This window comes from Astyanax mexicanus, chromosome 20, assembly GCF_023375975.1.
Source record: "Astyanax mexicanus isolate ESR-SI-001 chromosome 20, AstMex3_surface, whole genome shotgun sequence".
Taxonomy (NCBI): domain Eukaryota; kingdom Metazoa; phylum Chordata; class Actinopteri; order Characiformes; family Acestrorhamphidae; genus Astyanax; species Astyanax mexicanus.
Window position 1 is genome coordinate 22,299,558 of NC_064427.1, and position 23,232 is coordinate 22,322,789.

Here is a 23,232-nt window from a genome sequence, read left to right on the forward strand (position 1 = left end):
TGTTAAACCCTTTATTTGATGGAGGTACTGAAGCAGTGCTGGAGTCAGTGTCAGTATGAAGGACATGGGAAGTGATGGGATGGTGGTGTGGAGCTGTATCAGTAACTCCCACCAGCTGCAGCTACAACTAACCTTGGGCTGGTTCAGCTGCCTGCAGCCCAGAGATAAGGAGTCCTTACACACACACACACACACACACACACACACACTATGCAAACGCTACACACACACACACAGCTAATGAACAGTTGCAGCAGTGTGTGATGTTAGAGTTGGTCATCACTGTAAATAAATGAAAATAAAAGCTAATTGGTTGATTAATAATACTTCAAAAACTCTATTTATTGTTTACACTGTGTCAGAACACCATGATTAGACCAATAGAAATTCTCAAAAATTACATTTCTAAAACATCTGTTCACCCTCACTTCTATGACAAACTAGATTTCTTGTCCATAGGACAAAAAAAACTTTACTATCTCACCTTCTATTTTTGTTCCTGGGTAATTATTTTACCACTCGATGGTTTCCCATAACTACAGCGCCCTCTACTGGATACTTCAGCCTTACAAAGTGATTTTACTGATTTACTGAAACGTCAACAGCAAGAAAACAAGGAACACCACAAATTAAACAGGAAACAGTATTTTGGTAAAAAAGTGTTAGCCTAGCATAAAATCTAAAGAGGCTCAGTGATCTCTTATACCAGATTTAATCTATCAAACAAGTTAAAGCTTTTATGATGAATGTCAAAGTTTGCATAGATTTGGAGACCTCTCTGGTGAGAATGTGTAATTGCACAGAGCATGTGGAAGAGTACTTTTAAATGCCGGTTAATGTAATGTGTTTATTGAGGTTATTGTTTGGTTCACTTCTTTTATTTATGAAATTCTCTTACAATGTAGAGAAATGTTCCATCCATCAAAAATACCAGACCTGATTTTTAAAGTGAATATAGTAGATGCTGCAGGGATGGTTGTGTAAAGGTATTGATACCATTAATTACAATATTTTGTCCCTTCCACATCAGAAACCCGATTACTTGTAATTTAATACTAATAAAAATCAGAGGAACTGCTGCTTTAATCAGTCAAAGTGAAGCGAGAGAGAGACGGAGAGAGACACACTGCATGAAAAAAATTGGTGTTTTATTAAAAAAAAAAAAAAAACACTCAGCTCTCCATAGAGAAGCAGACGCATGATTCTGCGCTACAGCAGCTACATATACACTCTCACAGGGGGGGCTTTATCGATTAATGCTGTTAAAACAAGCTCCACCCCGCCTTCTGTACAACTAACTGCCCTGTTCTGCGTCGCCACCTGCAGGAAGAACATGCATTACAGCAACGGACTTGGAAAAACACAGAACTACCGTAATAGACTTTGCAAGAAAATAAATAAATGGAAAACCAAAAATGAAAAATGAATTGATCCAGTGTAACATCACTCACACGGTCCCTCACTCACAAACAAAGTCTGAAAGAATAGTTTAGAATGCCACAGTTTGTTTCACTCATTTGTTTAGTTTATATCGTGCAAAAGTGCGCAAAGAACTGTCTCCAGCAGGGGGCGTATGGAGTGGCAGGTGGAGGAACCGGACTCAGGCAGCAGTGGGTTCTCGGGTCCGGTTCTGTTCAATTTTGTTCACTTCAGTTCAGTCTGATTATGGTTCTCCTCGAGGCGTTGCTCGGGGCTCCGGTCAAGGCGCAGTTGCATTGGGCTGCAGTGCCGTTAGCTCTGCGCTCCAGGCTCGGTGCGGTGGATGCGGTCAGTTCTCCGGACCAGCAGGGGGCGCTCTCTCGGGTCCTCAGGATCGGCTCCGGTCCTCTGCACCCCCAACCAGAACCTTACTGTAGAGCTTCTGCTGCTCCTCCTTAAACACCTCTTTCACCTTGTCCCGCTTCAACCCGCCGTCCCTGCAACAAACAACACAGCAGAATTGTGAGGAACCCTTAGATATAAATGTGCTTTAAAAATACTTTTAGTGATAACATACAGCAGTACTTTTGATTAAAAAAACGTATAAGGAGAAAATTCCTTAGCAATCTTTTTTACTACAATTCAAAATATAGAATAATGACGAACAACAAGAAATACAAAATTACAAATTACTTCTTTACAAATTCTTAAGTAATCAGTAAGTATTATTGACAAGATGTAGCATAAAAGTCTAGTCCTATATGTGTACACATACCTAGATACATATACCTATACACACATACACTTGCACATACACACAAACATATATACCTATACATATACATACATGTATACGTACATACTTTCAAACACCCTCATAGCTCCTTAACATCCATTACTTACAGTTACTACAATAGGTTATGTACCTCCTAAGTGTTACACTAAGGTTTATTGTTTTCTAAGAGCAGAACTAATAACAAATCATAAAAATGGCAAAAATGATCAAATCCAGGTCTTACCATAGCAGATCAGCTAAGCCTCCTTTCCTTGCTATGGCAGCTTTCACTCTGTTAGCAAACTGAACAGCATCCTCACCCTCCTACACACACACACACACACACACACACACACACACACACACAATAAATATATATAAATAAATGATCTGAACACTCCAAGAGAATGCTTGTCCACACACTGCTGTCGTCTAAATTTTTTGCACGTGTGTGTGTGTGTGTGTGTGTGGTGGTTGTTTTCCTCACCTCTCGGCTCATGGGTGGGAGGTACCACACGCTGCAGACGATGGCCCAGCTGCTCATCATGTGGAGGAGGTAGTTCACCATGCCGAACTTACTGCTGTTCCAGAACGCATCTCCAAACCGTGGGTCATACTGAAAACACACACACACACATACATTATTTAAGCTATTTTAATGCTTACTTTAATTTTCAGTCAAAAAGAGTCTAAAAGAAACAGATATTTCATTTGATGTACTTTTTCATTTTTATTACATTTTCTAGGCAGCATCACTGAACGCTCAGAGGAAAGCACTGGATCCCCAGTTCTTATACATCAGCTAACAGACACCTGTACCGACCAGCATCACAATGGAAGTGATGAGGGGAGAGAGAGAGAGAGCCACCTACTGTGCTCACCCAGAAAGAAATAGCATGTACTCTCTCTCTCTCTTTCTCTCTTGGACTCTGGCTGCCAATGGAGAAGCAGCACGACTTACTGTGCTCTCTCTCTGACTCCGGCTGCTGATGCTGACCCTCAGATCATACTGGGAGAAATTTAGTGAGCCCAGAGCCCCTAAATTGATAATGAATCTACAGCACATCTGCAGCTACAGAGAGAAAGAGAATGATAATGAGGAGGAAGAGGCAGTTTTACCTTAATAGCGACGGGGTAAACAGTGCAGCCAATCTCGAAGCTGCCCTTCTTGAACATCATGACGGAGGTGTTGTTGATGCAGGTTCCTGTAAGAAGCACAGCGTGAGAATACTCTAGCAGCAGATCATAACTGTGTCTGACCCTGCAGACACTTACCCTCCGGGAAGATCAGGATGGGCAGCTTCGTCTTGTCTGCAACATGATCACTCAGTCTGAAACAAAACGGCAGAACAGGAGTAGAAATCAGAATCGCAATAGAAAACGCTTTAAATGTTTTAAATAAAATAATTAATGTGAACAGCAAGAAATGGGTTTGATTTAAAGTGTTTAAAGCAGCTTCATCTCTTTAATCTGCTGCAGTATCAGAGCTGGGAGCTGCAGTGTTACCGTTTGGCCACCAGGTGTCGGTCTTTGACTTCTGAACGCTCAAACCAGATGTGTGGACAGGCTTTCACCATCGCTCTCTGAATCACCCCCATCAGACCACCGTGCACCTGCCCAACCTAACACACACACAAAAGTATTCATAGTATAGACACAGAAGGATTTCAGGAGGATGCTTATGTTAATATTTACAGTAAATCCGAACTTTACATCCTCAGCACGAGTAAAGCCCCGCCCACATTAAATAATTAAAGTAAAATTGTTCACAATCCTAAAAGGTCAAAACTAAATCAAACACTAAGAAAGCTCCACTCTGTGAATCCAACTATGATCCAGAACTTCACTGCGCTCATATTTTAGCTTCTGGCTTCAGTTAACAACATTGTACAAATATTCAACATTCAACACCAGTAATAAAAGTGTAGTGTGTATTAGGTGTGGCAGACTAGAGCTTGCTTTTTTTTTTTACTGTATTAAAATTACAAATCAACTCAGGGTAAATTTGATGTTTTATACTAAATATTATACTGGGGTGAGTTACTGTGTTTAACTGAGAACTTTACTGAAGAAAAAAAACAAAAAAAACAAAACACTAGTCTAGCTCCATATTCCACACTCAAAAAGAGGAAAATTGCCATCAATTGTGAGTCTGTGTGAGTGTGTGAGAGAGAGAGTCTTCAGCAAAGTGACTGTGTCAACAGTTTGGAGGAAAACGGCAATAAAAAGAGTGAACACAGCATCATTATTAATGTCTCGAAGTTCGAAGCTAGATGAGGCAGGGAGGGCGACTGGCCCTGATTGGCTGAAAGCACACTGTTTACGTGCAGAACTTTGTGGCTCAGTGCAGAACCAACTTCAATGACCATCTGACTAAAACTGCATACTTCAGAATTTGCAAGGTCAAAAAGCTGACCCGTTTTACTCCTGTTTGTGCTCACACTAAACCTGAACTGGTTTATTCACGGCTGAACTGATCCCGTTTTCTGTTAGACGTCTGTTCTAAACTGTATGGCTCTGTGTTTAGATTGTGCCACACCTACCATTGCATAGCAGCCATCACTGGATAAGATGATGACATCAATGGGAGACGTGTGATTGGCCACACAGATTCCTCCATTCTTGGGTTTGTTTTCACTGTAATGAAAAGACGGAGAAATTAATGTTGAATGTAAGTGAGGAGAAGCTGCTCGTGTGTTCACAGCTTTGGCCAGTGTGGAAAACAGTGCTGGGGGTCCATACCTGTCGTGGTAGGTGATGATGGCGGTGAGAGCGCGAACGCAGATCCTGTAGCACATCAGATGAGCTTTCTCACTCAGAAAACTCTTCATCCTGCCAAACACATATTAAATCAGTTTATTCAACTCTTTAACACAGTGTATTACAGTCTGTCAGAAGGAGCGTGTGAATCATATTAACACTATAGAGCGGCATAGAGCGCCCCCTACACTTCCTGTAGTGTATTTCAGTCTGTCAGAACGAGCTTGTGAATCATATTAACACTATAGAGCGGCATAGAGCGCCCTCTACACTTCCTGTAGTGTATTTCAGTCTGGCGTGTGCTGAACTTACCCTCCATTTGGTAACAAGCCAATAAGAGAAGTGAGAAATACGAGCAGTCCAACGCCCGTGAATGCCAGAGTGACCCTGCAGAACACAAACCACAAATTAAATAAAAATATTAAATTTTTTTCACATTACATTATGTTTTGTGCATGCACAGTTAAGATTCAGCAATGCCAACATCCATCATTATTATTTGTACATATCTGTGTATGGTAATATACTGTATATAAATGCATTTTTCTAAAAACGCACAAGTTCTACAATGTAATTGACATCTGTCAGTCTGGAAATTTTATAGTCATTTTTAAAGCTTTGGAACTCCAGCAGACCACAGGTAGAGCTTTTAATCACAATTGGAGAAAACATGAAACACTGGTGAACCTTGCCAGGAGTGACCGGCTTTCAGAAATTATTCCAAAAGGGCATGGACAACTCATTCAGGAGGTCCCAAAAGAACCCAGAACAACATTTGAAGAACTGCATGTCTCACTTGCTTCAGTTAAAATAAAAAGCTAAACACTCAACATCACCTCACATAAACTCAATCCGACACCACTGTTCTTCAGAAGGGGCAGGGAGAGTATAGCCCCACCCACGGAAAAACTAAAGCCCACAGCAAAATCAGATAAGAGAAGCCGCAGCTGGCGTGTGTGCCAGCCTGCAGCGTGTAGTGGGGCAACAAACTCTGCCTGTGAATTATTCATAACACCCTCTTACACTTACACACACACACACACCGCTTTATTATACAGCCAGCCAATCAGAAGCATGCTTTCATAGCGTCTACCGTGCTAATTTATCTTTCCAGATATTTAAGTTTGATCACTTTCAGGTATCCTAAACAAACACCCCTCAGGGAACTTTCGCATTCAGTTCCAGTGCACCTTATCTGATCTTATCTTTGTTTTGGTAAGAAAGAACAATCGCTGCACACCTGCACAGGTAAACCACAGTTAATTACAGCCTACTCCTTTAAAAGGGGCAAGTGGAGACACAGTTCCTGTAGTATTTAAATGTCACCACACCCAAATCTGAATCTCACTGCATGTTAGTGGCAGCAAAACAGTCCCCACCCAAACCAAGCTTTCCTGGCTGAGGGATGCCCCAGCCCAGTATATTAGTGGCAGCATGATGCCTCAGGCCCACAGCTAGTGGCAGCAGGATGCCTCAGCCCCATATAGTAGTGGCAGCAGTATGCCAAGGCCCTGTACCCAAGTGGCAGCAGGATGCCTTAGCTCTATCCCTTAGTGGCAGCAGAATATCCCAGCCCTGTACCTTTGTGGCAGCAGAATATCCCAGCCCCATACCTTAGTGATAGCAGGATGCCCCAGCACTGTACCTTAATGCCAGCAGGATTCCCCAGCACTGTACCTTAGTAGCAGCAAGGATTCCCTAAGCCCAAACCTTAGTGGCAGCAGGATTCCCAAACCCCGTAGCTTAGTGAAAGCAGGATGCCCCAGCCTGAACACTAGTGGCAGCAAGGATTCCCTAAACCCGTACCTTAGTGGCAGCAAGGATGCCCCAGCCTGTACATTAGTGGCAGCAAGGATTCCCTAAGCCCGTAGCTTAGTGGCAGCAAGGGTGCCCCAGCCCTATACCTCAGATGCAAGCACGATGTCCCAGCCCTGTACCTTAGAGGCAGCAGGATGCCGTATCGGATGAGGACCCCCAGCCCCCACAGCACGGTGAGGCGGGTGCTGATGTGGTTGAAGTTGTAGTTGCTGCGGGTCAGAAGGTTCCAGGACTCCAGCTCCTCGGCGGTGAAGCGCTTGGTCACCTCGTCGTCCACGATGCTCTCCACCCCACGCCGGCAGAAGTGGAAGATATCTGACATCTCAAACTCGGCCCCGCCCAGAGCACTGCCGCTGCCACTCCGCCGCATTTCCTGCATCTCCTGTTCCAGAGATGCCAGCTCCTTCGCTATGATACCTGACGGAGAAAGGAGGACCGTGAGGAAGAGCAGACAGGTACAGATATACACTGACACTAATCAGATCAGGGGTTAACTAGTGCTGAAAATGGGAATTTTAATCACAATACAGGGTTACAATTCATTTCAGCATGATATATTGTGATACTGTACATAAGGAGATATTTTGCAATTTGTTTTAATAACTAACATTAATTTTAAAGTTATTTTCTTACACCTCTTGCTTTAACCCAGAACACTGGTTCTTGGCAGGAGTTGCTGGATGTGTTTTTAATTTTTTTGATTAAGGATTGTATTGCTGGTGTCTGTAACTGTGATTATTATGGTTTATGGCATTTCTCACCGTTGCTGTAGGGTTTATAGAGCTGCTGGTTCTTCTCTTTAGCTCCTCTCTCCATCCTCAGTGTAGCCCACTGTAAACAACAACAAATTACCATAAATAACAACAAAAAATGACTTGAAACCTTACCTGCATATTTCAGTTTTATATTTCTGAGCTGATGCTGGAGATACAGGCAGAGCACTGAGTAAAAAGATAAAAGCTTTATAACTGGAGTTTAAAAGGTTTATAAATTGTCTGTGGTGCTAAAACATATGCTACTCTTTTGTGTTAGGGAAATGAGTACTAATTTTAGTTTATAAATCAGCATGATACATATTTATTTTGGGAGTGGCAATCATTTTTGCTGGTGATTGATGGGTAGAAAGGGGTTCTACTAAAAAAAGAATAGCAGCCCAATTATTTAGGGAAAAAAAACAAAATTACCGTAATCTAGTTCATTTAAATCAGTATGAACTGATCAGTGAACTAGTTTATATTAAAATAGGAACGTCCCATGTCCAAGTCCTTTTGATTTTGACCTCACTTTGAGCATATAGATCAAATTAATTTATGATTATATACCTCGAATATCTTCAGCAGAGTGTTCATGTAGAGTCTGCGTATTCCGAACGACACTCCGAACACGGCCGGGACGATGATGAAGACCAGTAAAAGAGTGAACCACACAGTAAAGGAGATGCCCAGGAGCATGCACAGCAGGTTATCAAACAGAAACATGGTGCCGAAGAGCTCGCCCAGGAGCTCCTCACTGACAAATATCCGTCTGTCCGTCCTTCTGCTGTCAGAGCCTCAGTTTTTGAAGCCTGCGCTGAAACAAGGCCTTCATGGGCTCATCTGCTCTAACAGCTCTTTATCAGGAACTGTGGGACATAGAGAAGACCCAGGCTGCAGCTCCAGCAGACATTTACCATCACCTTCAGTGACTTTCAGTACACGGCTCTCTGTTCTGCAGCTTTTCAGGAGAAGAATCACATTTTATCTTCATCCCGCTTGAAGTACACCACGTTAACCAACCACTATGTTTCTGAGGAGAGAAAATCTGAATGAATATAAAAAAAAACAATCTGATCAACATTAGCATTAAATACACATGATAATATACTCTAATATTTTATTACTCATAGAAAAAATCCTCAAAAGAAAAGCTATGTCCAGTTTGCTGCGGTATCTCTGGTGGTTGCTTAGGAGTTACTAAGAGAGCTGCTATAGTAAAGTATAATAAAGTATTTCAGATGTTTGCTAAGATGTACTATAAAAATCCATATCCTATAGAATAAGCAGTCAGCAGTGCTCAGGCTGTTCCCAGGTGGTTTATATGGTATCTCTCATGGTTTCACATGCCTTACTACTGCTTCTGTAACTTGAGGTTTTATCCATTGCTTTGTACAATTAGAGCACTGACCTTCTCCTCCTATCATACATGTTTTGATACTTCTTTCTCTCTTTCTCTAAAACACCTGATTTAGATTATTAGATTATCATAAACAGTCAAAAACTAAATGTAAGCTTGCTATATCCACAGTGACTCCCAATCTTCCAAAAATAATGTTTTACCTCCTGAAAAATATAATCAATGCCTAGAAGAAAAATAATAATTTATGCATGATAAATTATCCCTGGAATTATTTGTCAAACAGTATTATTAAAATTGTAAGACATTTTATGCCAACTATGTTCTGCTGATAAATCAAATATTAAATATTGCAGTTATACTCCTTTAAAGGTCAGTGAACTTTGGTTAATACGAATATTATGTTGTGCTGCATATGCGCAAACTCACCTACTTAAGGTGGAACGGGAGGCTGCAATAGTGTACTTAACGCGGCTAAATTTCAGAAAACTGAAGTTTATCACAGCCTCCAGTTCCACCTTAAATAGTGCAGTATATACGTGTGCGCATGTCCAGCACAACAATACAACAGCTGCAGCTTTTAAGGTGGAACGGAAACTCCACAGGGAAAATGCTGATACAGAACAGCAATTTTCTGCCCTAAATATAGAAACATTCTAAGTGTAAGCTGAGTAATTAGAGGATATATGTTAATGCTGAAGGTGCGCAGTAGTAGTTTAGGGGTAAATGAAGGTTTTATTGTTATTAACCTGCTTTAAATCGCTGAATTTCAGATGGATGATCTGAACAGATAACGGTTCACTGATTAACACTGTTATTATGAGTAAGCTGGCACTGTTAGCACAACGGCTAACTAGAAAAACTCAGATTAAACTGAATTCACTAAACCGGATTATTATATTTAACAAACTGTAATTATGATTTTTTTTAGAAAAAAACCCAGAATTTAATAAAACCCGCAGCTGATGCGAAGCAGCTAACGGCTAAAGCTAAAGCCGCTATTCACAGCAGCATTAGCCACCATGCTAACGCGGCGAACAGCGCGGATATCCGGGTCATTTATAGAGATTTAATATCTATAAACTCACCGATAATCAACTGATCGATCTCCTAACTGATCGGCTCATCTGATCAATAATTATCTGAATAATTAATCCTCTTTCTTTTCCAGAACCGAGCCAAACATCCAGCCGCTGCGGAACCGCGCGCATCCCACCCGGTGTTCTGCCGAGATATGCTACTCGTCAATATGTGCCTCTTACTAGCACTGCGCATGCGCCGTTTATTTTAAGTATTTTCAATCCATCAACCAGCCCTTATTTTCACTCTGGAATAAACTGAGGGAAACCCTCATTAACATCTTAAAGGAACTAAAAAATTATAAAATTAAAATCAATTATTTAATCTGGATAATATTAATCTAAGATAATATAAGGAACACAATAAACAAATAATAAAACGTTAAATACAACAACGTTAGAAAAACAAATAATTTAAGATATAATTAAAAAGATAATGTTAACGGTTGCATGTGTTTTTCAGGATAATACTGTTTTATCGGTGCTTTAAACAGCCTGAGCTTACAGCACTATATCATTATCAAATAACAATAACTCATGTACATAAATTGCATTTGTTCGTAAACATTAATGAATAAACAATTTAAAAACAATTAGATTAGATTAAACTTTATTGTCATTGTGCAGAGTACAGGTACAGAATGAAATGCAGTTAGCATCCAACCAGCAGAGGAATAAACAGTATTATTTACATAGTAGGTGCTTTAGTAACCGTTACAGGTGCTAAGATGAGTAGTAGATTAAGTATAAGCATCTCTTCCTCTCTATTTCAGAAGCAGTATAAATATCAAATAATATTCCTGTGCACAGTGATAGGTTGGGTAAAGTGAGTAAAGTGTCAAGTCAAAGTCAAAGTGGTTTTTATTGTCATTTCAGCTATATACAGAGAACACAGTGAAGTACAAAAGTGCAGACAGACAAAACAACACCATACAGACAAAGAATAATAAATAACAAGACAGTGTGCAAATTTTGCAGTGTGCAAAAAGGTACCAGGTGAGGTAGTAATTACTCTATTACACAGTGTGCAATAGAGTCCAGTGAGATAGGTTTTTAGTGCTTTCCATTTTCTGGGGTAAGTGGGGTAAGAGTGTGTGTTCATGTACAGAAAATCCATCAGTTCAGTCTCTGCAGTTAAGGAGTCTGATGGCTTGGGGGTAGAAGCTGTTGCAGAATCTGGTCGTGCTGGACCGGATGCTGCGGTACCTTCTTCCCGAAGGCAGGAGGGAGAACAGTTCGTGTGAGGGATGAGTGGGGTCATTCACAATGCTGGTTGCTTTGCGGATGCTGCGAGTGGTGTAAATGTCCGTGATGGAGGGGAGAGAGACGCCGATGATCCTCTCAGCTGTCCTCACAATACGCTGGAGGGTCATGCGGTCAGAGACGGTGCAGGTCCCAAACCAGGCAGTGATGCAGCTGCTCAGGATGCTCTCATTAACTTATTAACGGTACAGAGGATGGGGCTGGCTATATTGTATCGTACACAATAAAATCACCAACATTTTTGCCACAATAAAATATTGTGATATCACGATGTCCTTGAAAGCAGTCTGTTTTGTTTAGGCATTTACTGTACTAACCAACTTTGTACGCACTAACTATGCTGCACTTTAGAAACCGTTTAATTGACACTAATCAACTCCATTTTCTTAACTTTACAGTGATTTATGCTGTTAGTCGTATCTTACCCAGACTGTCTCCTGCAGGGAGATAATGCTCTAATCTGCTTTTGTTTCTGTATTTTACATTTACACTTAAATATACAGCAGGGTAGCACGATTTGGCAGAGTAGCATAATTAGGCAGAACACCTGGTCATACACTGACCCCGCAGCTCTGACCTCAGATCAGCTTTATACCCAACTACGCTAACCGTACTGAACCGGACCAGACCCTGGACAACCGACCCGGGATCAGCGCGAGACTCATTAACTTACCGAGCTGACAAAAGTCCCATCATTCATCTACACAAAGGCCGTCAGTGTCCAACAGAGCAGCGTTAAATTAGTCAAAATACAAACCCTGATATAAGAGCAGCTTTAAATTAGGTTTCAAAATAAAAGCCCTGATATTTACAGAAAATCTCTACATATTAAATATTTGTAGAAAATGTAATTACAATCATAACATATACAATAACATTATTATTATTATTATAGTGATAATCTATTCCTCTGTTTAGGGACGCAGTCATTAATAGGGATCATACACTGAAATTAGAATTTGCCAGAATTTTGGCACCTTTTTTTGTCGCCATTGCATGAATAAAATTCTCTCTCACTCTCTTTCACTCTTTAGGTGTTTTCATCTGGGGTGCTGTTAAATTGCGGTTTCAGAGGCTGGTGAACTTGTACTACAGAGGTAACGCTTTTCTTTATTTCTGTGGTGGTCTTGATGAGTGCCAGTTTAATCATAACGTTTTTGTGTTTTTTTTTTTGTGATTGCACTCGTGAATACTTTCAAAGTTCTTGAAATGTTTCAGATTGACTGAACTTTTAATTTACTTAGTTGAGTAGTTCTTGCAATTATATGGATAAGAACATTTCTCAAATAGAGCTATTCACTGTATACCAACTCTAGCTCTTCACAATTACAACTGATGCTCTCAAACACATTAAGAGGCAAGAAATTCAAGTACCGGTAAATAACTCTTGACGAGTTCAGCACAGCTGTTAACTGAAAGCCTGAATAAAAAAAAGGCTGACTGAGAAAATCCAGTCCTAATGTTTTGCTGGGAGAGAGACTCAGAGTGAGTTTATGTTTATTCTGTTCATTTTGTTGTATAGATATACCAATAAATTAAATACTAAACATTATAAACATAATAACAAAAGTTTTGCTCAATAGTTCTACTTTAATTAATGTTAATGACTTTAAATTTTACTGACCACTTTCCACTGGCCAATAAATTGTAAACACCTGCTCACTACCTTGTGCTTCCACTCGCTGGTGGCCACTTTATTAGAAACACCTGCACCTGCTTATACTTCCCATGAGCTACAGAAGGTATTAATATTGTATTATTATTTTTTTATTATTATCGATAACTGTTATATAAATGTATATACATGTGCTGCAATACCGCGTGTGACCAGCTGCTGGCGCTTCAGTTCATATGTTTATCAGGATAAATTATTATGTTACAGCCTAATTTTTATTCAGTAATAATACTAAGAGTTTCTATATTATACCTTAGAATATCAGCTTGCTTTATTTTATATAGAACCCATCAAAGAACCTTATTATGCTTAAATAGTTATTATTTTGTATATCTAAGAACCTCTTTTTTATGATTTTAGAGGCATGAATCCCCCCTTTTTGTACTGTATCTCAAACCGGACTGGACCAAAGTCTGAACCGTGCTTCATCTGTGTGTTACATTATATTCTGTCCATTTTGATCAGTTTCACTCTGCAGTTTAGTGACTAAAAAACTTTCCTACATACTAACATCATCACATACGTGGGTGGACTCTCACTATACTTCACACTTGTTGGTTTATAGAATGCTGTCAGTCTCTAAATTGCCTTTTTTTTTTTTCAAGTGTTGTGCTGAATACTGCATCCCTGCCAGAATGCGTCTCTATTCTTCGAGTGCAGGTTTGTCCTGCAGCAGACTGGGTGTAACAGATTCCCCCGGATTCCTTTTATTTGTGTTTAGAAATAAAGGTTAATCTACAGTTACAGTAGATACAGAACCACCAGCACTATAATCTGTTGTACCCATACTGCTCTGTAATTAATCTACAGTTACAGTAGATACAGAATCACCAGCACTGTAATCTGTTGTACCCATACTGCTCTGTAATGAATCTACAGTTACAGTAGAATCACCAGCACCTCAGTCTGTTACACACATACTGCTGCGTGACGCTCCTGCACTTCACAAAGGGGACACTGCTTTCAGCACAACACCTCTTCTTTTTCTTCCTCTATTGTTTAATGAGTGGCAGTAGCTCTATAAACTTCCTGTAATTTATCTGACCTGATATTTTGATTGATGTTAGATAGGGCAGAGTTGGAATAATGAAACAGAGTCAATATGGTTAAAACTCTTTACTGAAAGTTCAATTCTGCTACAAACTGAGATTTTTGGCATGCAGAGTTACACATACACTACCTCTCTCATACACACACTCAGGAAGCAGACAGGTGTGTGTGTGTGGTTGGAGGAGCTGGTTAATGAACTACAGAACAGAACAGTGCAGAACCGGAACCGGTACTGTGAGTAGGGACTTGGGTCTCATGCAGGAGAACACACTGATCCTCATCATCATGGCAAAGTTACAGAATAAAAGTCCCAACAATACTAACAGTAATTATATAATAAGAGTCACACAGCAGCTCAAACATATTAAAGCACAGTACTGTAAACAAAATAAAAACATAAAAATTAATAAATAAAAATAACTTCTCCAGCATTTTCCAGTGCAAATAATTTACAGTATGCTAGTTATTAGGCGTTTCCTATCTGATCAGGTTTCTGTGATTTCATTTATTTACACTGCAAACCCTTTAGGATCAAATCCAATAAAAAAATCGATATTAAATAGAATTCTGTTTTTTTTAAATATATGTTTTTCTGATTTATAATTTAAAACACATTTTATATATATCATTATTATACAAAATTATTTCAATTCATCCAAATATCTGCTTATAATTACATTTTATTTTTAAAATAATTTTTTGTATGATTAGATGAACTGCTTAAAGCAGATATTTAAAAAATTTGAAAATCAATTTCAAATAAATATCTTTGAGATTATTTATTTACTAAATTAACTAAAAGAGATCAATTCATTATGTATTGATTACAAAATGAAAATAAAATAAGGCTTTAAATTCAGATAAAGAGCAATAAGAGCATGTAGTGAAAGTATTTAAATCTGATATGTTAAAAAACATAAATTACAGTTAAACAAATAAAACACAGGATTCTCTTATTAAATATTAATATAGATAAAGATATATATATATATATACACCACATGAGGCGGTTAATAGTCATTTTTTAAAGAGAGAAAAAGGCAAAGACTTTTAACGTACAGTAACGTAACAGAAAGCAGTTCTGCTACGTTGGATAATTTCTATTGGTCAGTTAGTTGTGATGGAATGGTCAGCTGGTGTCTCAGATCAACTTCTGAATTCATTTATTTATTTTGGATGGACAATATGCATATTTAAATATATAATTTATCATTTATAGAGCTTTATAGATTATAGAACATACATACACTCTCCCTGACTCTCACACAGTAATACAGTTATATCTGAAAATGAGGATAACAAACAAACAAACAGATGAATAAATGAATGAATGAACAGATAAATTAATGTTATTATTGCAGTATAGTGTGGGGTATTAATCCACATGATATGTCATTTGTAGTGCAGCGGCAGAAAGAGCCAGAGGCGCTCCGGATCTCCTGCAGAGGAAGTGGTCACAGTTTCACAGGAACAGGAAGTGGTCAGTTTCTGAGAGTCAGCTGACCTGGTCAGGCCCGCAGGCTGAGGAGGCGAGTGGTTGGGGTTTGGGGAGATGAGAGGATGGAGTTTTGGGTGTTGAAGTGGTGGGATTGGTTTGTTGAGGGGAGGAGTTTGGGGTGTTAAGGGGTGGGGTTGGGTTGTTGATGTGGGCGGAGTTTGAGGCATTGAGGTCAGAGGTTGTGCTCCAGTAGTTGGTCTGGTCAGGACAGTCCAAAATACTACACCTCCTCCCTTCAGCTGTTCCCTGAGGAACAGTCCAGTTCTGATCAGCATCACTTCATCCCAAATCAGCGTGACATCATCCTTACGAACTCTACACAACACACACACACATAAATCACACAGTGAATAGGATGCAATGTCAAATACTGTTGCAAAGTACCAAAGGCATACAAACAAGGCATAATATGTGGCAATCCAGTGCACTATATAGTAAATAAGACATAGTTTTAAACAAAGTAGTGCTCTACTTGAATACTAGTGAATAGGGTGTAGTCTTAATCAGAAATAGTGCACTACTTAGTGAATGGGGTATGGTTTTAAGCAAAACTGTGTGCTACAATAATAGACTACATAGATTTAAGCAAAAAAGTGCATTGTTTGGTAAAAGTCAGACTGAGATGATGCCTTTCGGTGTTACACTATCACACTCATTCACTTCACTTCATATGTGTGTGTGCTGGTTTATTGAGGGGTAATCTGGAAGGTGAAATAATCCTCTGTTAGAAGATAATCTGGCACAATGCCAAGCTGCTCCTCACATACACACACACACACTAAATTATCTGTCCACTTAAGGCAGGCCCTGACTGAAACGGTGGGATGTGAGGGCGAAGTGTAGATAAAGAGGGGCAGATCCAGTCTGTATAGATAAAAAAAGAGTGCGGATTATAGATAAAAAGGGGGTGAAGTATAAATAAAAGGGGGTTGGATGCAGAAAACAGACCCAATAAGTAAATGATCTGTGCAAAAAACCATAGGTGGGATAATTCATAGCAACTACCTTACCTTGCACAAACACTGAAAAATGTTTACTTTGCTGTACTTTCTGTAACTGAACTAACCATATATTAACTTTTCTCAGTTTTTAGAGCAATCCAGCTATTCAATTTATATCTAAACAGGACAGCATAGCAATCTCATAGCAACCCTCTAGTAATACCCCAGCAACCACCACAACATACTGACCACCCAGAAACTTTAATGAAACTCCCTAAAAAAATAGTATTATTTGGGTTTGTTCATATTTATAAACAGATTAAAATTCCACTGTTTAACTTTTAGGCAACACCCTTGCAACCACCCTGGAAAAAAAACAGTAACCTTAAAGTTTACTCCAACTCTTACCTTCAAAATCCACGTGTCCATCTCCATTCAGGTCAATGTCCTGCAGGATGTCCTCCAGATCTCTGTGGCCCACCTGCGCACACACACACACATACACACACACACAGTGAGAGAGGCAGAGAGAGGTAGAGAGAGAGAAAGAGAGAGAAAGTGGTAGAGAAAATGGGAGAGAGAGAATGGTGGAGAAAGAGTGTGTTAGAGATAGAGAAAGAGAGAGGTAGAGAGAGAGAGAGAGGTATAAACTGACCTGTTGTCCCAAGAGTTTCTTCATGGCTTCCCGTAGTTCAGCCGTGCTTATTTGACCGTCTCCGTTAGTGTCGAACTATGAACCAATCAGAGAACAGCTCTAGCACAGTCCCTCCCACTGAGACTTTATATTATTACTAATTATTTACTGCAAGTGTTTAAACACATTTTTATGACATTTATATATTATATAATTTCTCACTTCCACACTCATTGAAATTAATCTGATAAACCGTGTTTTTACCTCTTTAAAGGCGTCCCTCAGCTCCTTCACTCCGATCATATCCGCCGTCTCCGCTAACAGCTTGGGTCCCATCAGCTCCACGAAGTCCTCAAAGTCCACATGACCCCCCACTGCACACAGAACCAGCACACCAACCTCAAACCCAACATACAGTTTTACAGTCCACCTAAATGCTGATGCATGCCTATTTGAATTCTATTTCAACCTTAAATTAACCTTAAAAAAGCCTACTTATTTTTTTTTTTTGTGTGTATTGTTATAGTGTGTGTGTGGTACGTACAGTTCATATTGATTTGCTGACTGAGTTCGATCAGCTCCATCTCTGTGGGCATGTAGCCCATAGTCCTCATACAGTTCCCCAGATCCTTACAGCCGATAAACCCATCCTTATCCTTATCAAACTCCTTAAACGCCTCCCGCAGCTCTACACACACACACATACACACACACACATACATTAGTACACATTCATTATCACACATAGATTACGTTCACACAGCAAGTAAAAGTGTCACCAGATCTGTTCACACTATCTTTTCATTGTGATCTACTGTATATAAACTTATGATTGTGCACTAAACAATAGAGCTTCATGTGAAGATTTGGTTTCATCTTTTCCAGCATTACAGGAGCTATTAAGCAGGTCCAGTGTTCCAGTTCACTGTAAAAAAAAAGTATTTTCCTCTTGATATAAATGGATTCTGAACTGAGTGTTCAGACTTGCTATGAGTCGTATTGATGCAAATCGGATATATGTATCAGACTTTAATACAAAAAAAGCAACCCAAATCTATAATGATGGTGAGCGGCGGCATGTGGCTAGAATTGATCTTGGCATTTCCATAGACAGTACAGTACAGTGTTTATGGTGTATTAGTGTGGTAGATCTCACCATCCAGCTCCTCGGGCCTCAGCTCTCGATCCTGCAACACAAACAACACCATCAGTACAAAGCCACGCCCCCATTCAGACTGACCCGCCCCCGCCAGTCTGCCCCGCCCCCAAGTGTCAGTGAGAGCTGCAGGTGTGTTGAGGAAGTGTGTGAGCAGTTCACCTGTGCAGCAAAGCAGCTTCCTAATGTATACAGTACTGCTGTGCGCCTTTAACTCTGATCACATGACCCACGACACCCACGACCCACCCCCCATTTCTCCACCACACCCCCCATCCATCCCATAATAAAGCTGCAGATGAGAGCAGCAAGCCTGCAGCATCAGCAGCAGACTGGCATCGCACATGGCACATCACCCCCCAAGCTTACACACATACGCGCACACACACACACACACACACTCTCCTAATACACACAGAGACAATGCTGGACCCCTGGAAGGTCAAAATGTCCATCAGAGCAGAATCTCTGATAGCAAATGTCACACACACACACACACACACACACTTACACAATTATTCACCCACACTGCTTTTTTCTTAACACAGTGTTTCACACTGATCACAGTAAATATATATAAAAAATAATAATAATTTGGATCAAACAAACAAACAAATTTACATTTGAAAAATACACAAAATAAGTATAGCTTAAATTATAACTTATTATACTAATAACTTAAAATAATAACTTATTATTTTTTTAATAAAATAATCGAACAAATATTTGTTAATTTGAACTTAGTGTAGTAAAAAAAAGAACACAATGATTTAATTGTAATAAACTTTATAAGACAAAACATGACTATTCTCAGTGCAGCAGAAGCACAGAGGTGTTTAAAAACTCCAGCAGCACTGCTGTATCTGATCCACTCCAGGGATGTTTGTTTGCATGTGTGTGTACAGTGTGTGTGTGTGTCCACACTTACGTACAGCCTGCCGGCTCTCTGCGAAGCCCTTGCGGAGGAAGATGCAGGCGGGTCCCAGGACGTTGTGCATGTAGGTGGAGTTGTGTGCCAGTGCTACGAGGGCGTCGCTCGAGGGCGGGGCTTCATCACACGACTGCACCGCTTTGTAGCTCCGCTTACGGTCCTGACCGGATCAGGACGAGCCAGGGGACACAACCAGACCACCGTCAAAATACACACTTACAAATACACAGATCACACTGCACTACCACCACCACTAGTCTTCTAATCAGAAACCGTATTCAGTGCCTCACAGTCGCGGTTTGTAATTGTCGGTCCGAGTCGTGAGTCGGGTTTTAGTGTTTGTACAGTGGGGTCTGCGCAGAAGCTAAGCTAAGCTAGCTGTCTTGCTGTGTCAGCACTGAGTGTTTATTAGTAAACAGTATATTATATTCAGCCCTGAAGGTGTATCGTCATTCTGTAGCTCAGTGTCTGATATGATGTATGAAAGCGATGTGTCAGACAGACGACGGACCATGTTACAGTGTTGCTTTAAGGCTTTTCATGTTTATATATATATATACATATATATATATATATATGTATATATATATATATACAGTGCCCTCCATAATTATTGGCACCCCTGGTTAAGATGTGTTCTTTAGCTTCTCATAAATTGAGTTTTGTTCAAAATAATATAGGACCACGATGGAAAAAAAGAGTAAAATACAACCTTTAACTCAAGTGAATTTATTCAGTAGGAAAAAAATCCCACATTAAGAAATAATTATTTAACATCAAATCATGTGTGCCACAATTATTAGCACCCCTGATGTTAATACTTTGTACAACCCCCTTTTGCCAACAAAACAGCAACTAATCTTCACCTGTAATGTTTCACAAGATGGGAGAATACAGAAAGAGGGATCTTTGACCATTCCTCTTTGCACATTCTCTCTAAATCATCCAACGACCTGGGTCCTCTCCTCTGCACTCTCCTCTTCAGCTCACCCCACAGGTTTTCAATGGGGTTGAGGTCTGGGGACTGAGATGGCCATGGGAGGAGCTTGATTCTGTGTGCGGTGAACCATTTCTGTGTAGATTTGGCCACATGTTTAGGGTCATTATCTTGCTGAAAGACCCAGTGACGACCCATCTTCAGCTTTCGGGCAGAAGCCACCAGATTTTGTTTTAAAATGTCCTGGTATTTTAGAGCATTCATGATGCCATGCACCCTAACAAGGTTCCCAGGGCCTTTAGAAGAGAAACAGGCCCACAGCATCACTGATCCCCCGCCATATTTCACAGTGGGCATGAGGTGCTTTTCTGCATACTCAGCTCTTGTGTTACGCCAGACCCACTTAGAGCATTTGTTGCCAAAAAGCTCTATCTTTGTTTCATCTGACCAAAGCACACGGTCCCAGTTGAAGTCATAGTACCGCTTAGCAAACTCCAAAGGTTTGCGTTTATGATTGTGAGTGAGAAATGGTTTCTTCCGTGCATGCCTCCCAAACAGCTTGTTGGCATGTAGATAGCGCCTGATGGTTGTTTTGGAGACTTTGTGACCCCAAGAAGCTACCATTTGTTGCAATTCTGTAACAGTGAGCTTTGGAGAATTTTTTATTTCTCTTATCATCCTCCTCACTGTGCGTGGTGGCAAAATAAACTTGCGTCCTCGTCCAGGCTTGTTTACCACTGTTCCAGTTGTTTTAAACTTCTTAATAATTCCTCTGACAGTAGATATGGACAGGTGTAGGCGAGTAGCGATTTTCTTGTAGCCATTGCCTGACTTGTGAAGGTCAACACACATCTGCCTCACTTGAAAGGTATGTTCCTTTGTCTTTCCCATGTTGAAGATAAATGGCCTCTGTGTCACGTCATATTTATACCCCAGGGAAACAGGAAGTTGTGAATTACTAATTAAATGTTCCTACATACTCTGATCAACTTCGTAAACTACTGTAGAAGTGACAGAAATACTTTTATTAAATTTATTTCCTAAGAATTGTTAGGGGTGCCAATAATTGTGGAACAGGTGATTTTATGAAGAATAATTATTTCTTAGTCAGGGATTTTATTTCCCCCTTAAAATTTACTTGAGTTAAAGGTTGGACTTTACTTTTTTTCCGATCGTGGTCCTATATTATTTTGAACAAAACTCAATTTATGAGAAGCTAAAGAACACATCTTAACCAGGGGTGCCAATAATTATGGAGGGCACTGTATATATATATATATATATATATATATATATATATATATATATATATATATATATATATGATTCCTTAAAAGGTGATAATGAAAATAAAGCACTTTCTAAAACTGGTAATGTAAACCTAGTGTTCTTCTGTTGCTGATAAAGTGAATGTAAGGGTTATTTAAGGCTGATAATGTGAACAAGCTTGAAAATATATCGCTTGTAATGTAAAAATATTTTGACTGATACTGTGAACATAGGGTAAAATTGGTAGTGTTAACATACAGTACCTTTAAAGACTGGTAGTGTAAATATAGGAAGTCTTTAGGGCCGTCAATGTGAATAAACATGTATTTACATTACCAGTCCTAATGGTGCCCTTTCAGACTGGTAATGTTAACATAGGGTCCATTTAGGGCTGGTAATGTCAAGATAAGCTTCCATTAGGACTGGTATTGTAAGGTAAGGGTCCCTTAATGGCTGGTAATGTAAAACCACTGTACCTTTAGGGCTGGTATTGAAAGATATGTAAGATAAGGGTTTCTTTAAATATGATGAACCTGCATTCACTCCTGAAGGCTTACGCTACCTCCCAGCCGCTGCGCTCCTCCAATGAATGTCGCCTAGCTTTGCCAAACATTTACTCAAAGCAATCCAGACTGTTCTCATACAGAGTTCCCCAATGGTGGAACAAACTACCTTCCACTACCAGATCAGGAGAATCTCTCGCTATCTTTAAGAAACTCCTGAAGACAGAGCTCTTCAAAGAGCACTTACTCTCCTAACACCTCTAACACACTAACTACTTCTAACCTCTTTTCCTTCTTCCCCACCTCTACTCCTCTATCCAATTATTTCCCTTCGACCTCCTTTAGGCCCTATCTACAGATGTTTTTACCTTTAACTTCTATTACTTTTGTACTTCACTATTGTAAGTCGCTTTGAACAAAAGCGTCTGCCAAATGTACTGTAATGTAATGTAAAAACAGTGTTCCATTAGAACTGGTAATGTAAGCTATAAGTTCCTTTAGGGCTGGTAATGTAAACATGGTGTTCCTTTAGAGATGGTAAGGCTGGTAATGTAAACATATGGTTCCAATAATGTTGGTAATAAAGCTGATAATGTAAGAAAAGATTTCCTTTTATGTTGATAATGTGAACATAGGGTTCCTTAAGAGCTTTTAAGAAGAATAAAGTTTTTGTAAAGCTGATAATGTGAACATTAGGTGAATTAAGGCTGTTAATGTGAACATAGTTTCTCTTTAAGGCTGGTAATGTAAACATTAGGTGCATCCAAGGCTGATAATGTAAACAAGGGCTTCCTTCGTGCAGGTTTCACTCGGGTCCTGTTACTGCAGTCCGTATAGGAAGTATCACTGTATGATCTAAACCAAGTCACAGTCCGAGTCACAGTCTATACTGAACTGCTGTATACTGACCCCCATTCAACATACAAACACACACACACACACACACACACACACACACACACACACACACACACACACACACGCATAAATCAGGCTGGCAGCTGCCATTCAAACTTCACTCCAGTCTGAATTATTGATGTGAGTGTGTCAGGACAGCAGATGCTGTGTATGAAGGACCAGGGTTATAATGTTTAATGGAAACAACAGTAAAAGAGGCGGAGCTTATCTGTGTTTATCCTTTAGATCAACATGATGAGAATAAACTAGCCATGCGCAACATTATAATGACCAATTAGCCTACAGGCCCAGGGCATGGCTACTGCAATGTTCACACACACGCACACACAAAGACTATAAACGTGACAACATCTACATTTAGGCCTCATCCAGTTTTTCTTTTTTACACTACCCCTAAAAAAAAATTGGTAAACCTTTCATCCATCCAATACAGATATAGCGTTACAGCAGTGGAGCACTAAAGTTCAGCAACCTAACTGCTGCTGCTGATTAAC

The 23,232-nt window shown here is 39.8% G+C and overlaps 2 protein-coding genes across 5 annotated transcripts in view; both read right to left on the minus strand.

Moving 5' to 3' along the window:
• Positions 1–1,127: 1,127 nt before the first annotated feature.
• gpat4 (glycerol-3-phosphate acyltransferase 4) lies at positions 1,128–10,127 on the minus strand. Of its 2 annotated transcripts, none has more exons than XM_007254972.4 (13): positions 9,973–10,127; positions 8,095–8,557; positions 7,534–7,603; positions 6,892–7,189; positions 5,267–5,341; positions 4,937–5,026; positions 4,738–4,831; positions 3,701–3,816; positions 3,470–3,525; positions 3,314–3,399; positions 2,682–2,810; positions 2,439–2,518; positions 1,128–1,916 (listed from the first exon to the last, which is right to left on the minus strand). In XM_007254972.4, exons 2-13 carry the CDS (start codon positions 8,248–8,250, stop codon positions 1,808–1,810), a joined length of 1,359 nt encoding a protein of 452 aa, XP_007255034.3. In that variant the 5' UTR covers positions 8,251–8,557; positions 9,973–10,127; the 3' UTR covers positions 1,128–1,807. The 2 variants fall into 2 exon arrangements, with proteins under 2 accessions (XP_007255034.3, XP_015462779.3); XM_015607293.3 differs by having other exon boundaries at positions 8,095–8,572.
• A 3,877-nt stretch (positions 10,128–14,004) lies between these two features.
• cabp1b (calcium binding protein 1b) overlaps positions 14,005–23,232 on the minus strand; it is a 28,661-nt gene continuing 19,433 nt past the window's right edge. For 2 of the 3 annotated variants that reach the window (XM_049468379.1, XM_007254973.4), the window contains exons 2-8: positions 19,113–19,271; positions 18,181–18,211; positions 17,569–17,712; positions 17,289–17,398; positions 17,046–17,120; positions 16,799–16,871; positions 14,005–15,764 (exon numbers count right to left, since the gene is read on the minus strand). In XM_049468379.1, the coding sequence (XP_049324336.1) occupies positions 15,739–15,764; positions 16,799–16,871; positions 17,046–17,120; positions 17,289–17,398; positions 17,569–17,712; positions 18,181–18,211; positions 19,113–19,271 (618 nt within the window). In that variant the 3' untranslated portion in view covers positions 14,005–15,738. The remainder of the gene's footprint in view (positions 15,765–16,798; positions 16,872–17,045; positions 17,121–17,288; positions 17,399–17,568; positions 17,713–18,180; positions 18,212–19,112; positions 19,272–23,232) is intronic. The other variant, XM_049468380.1, reaches the window with a different exon arrangement.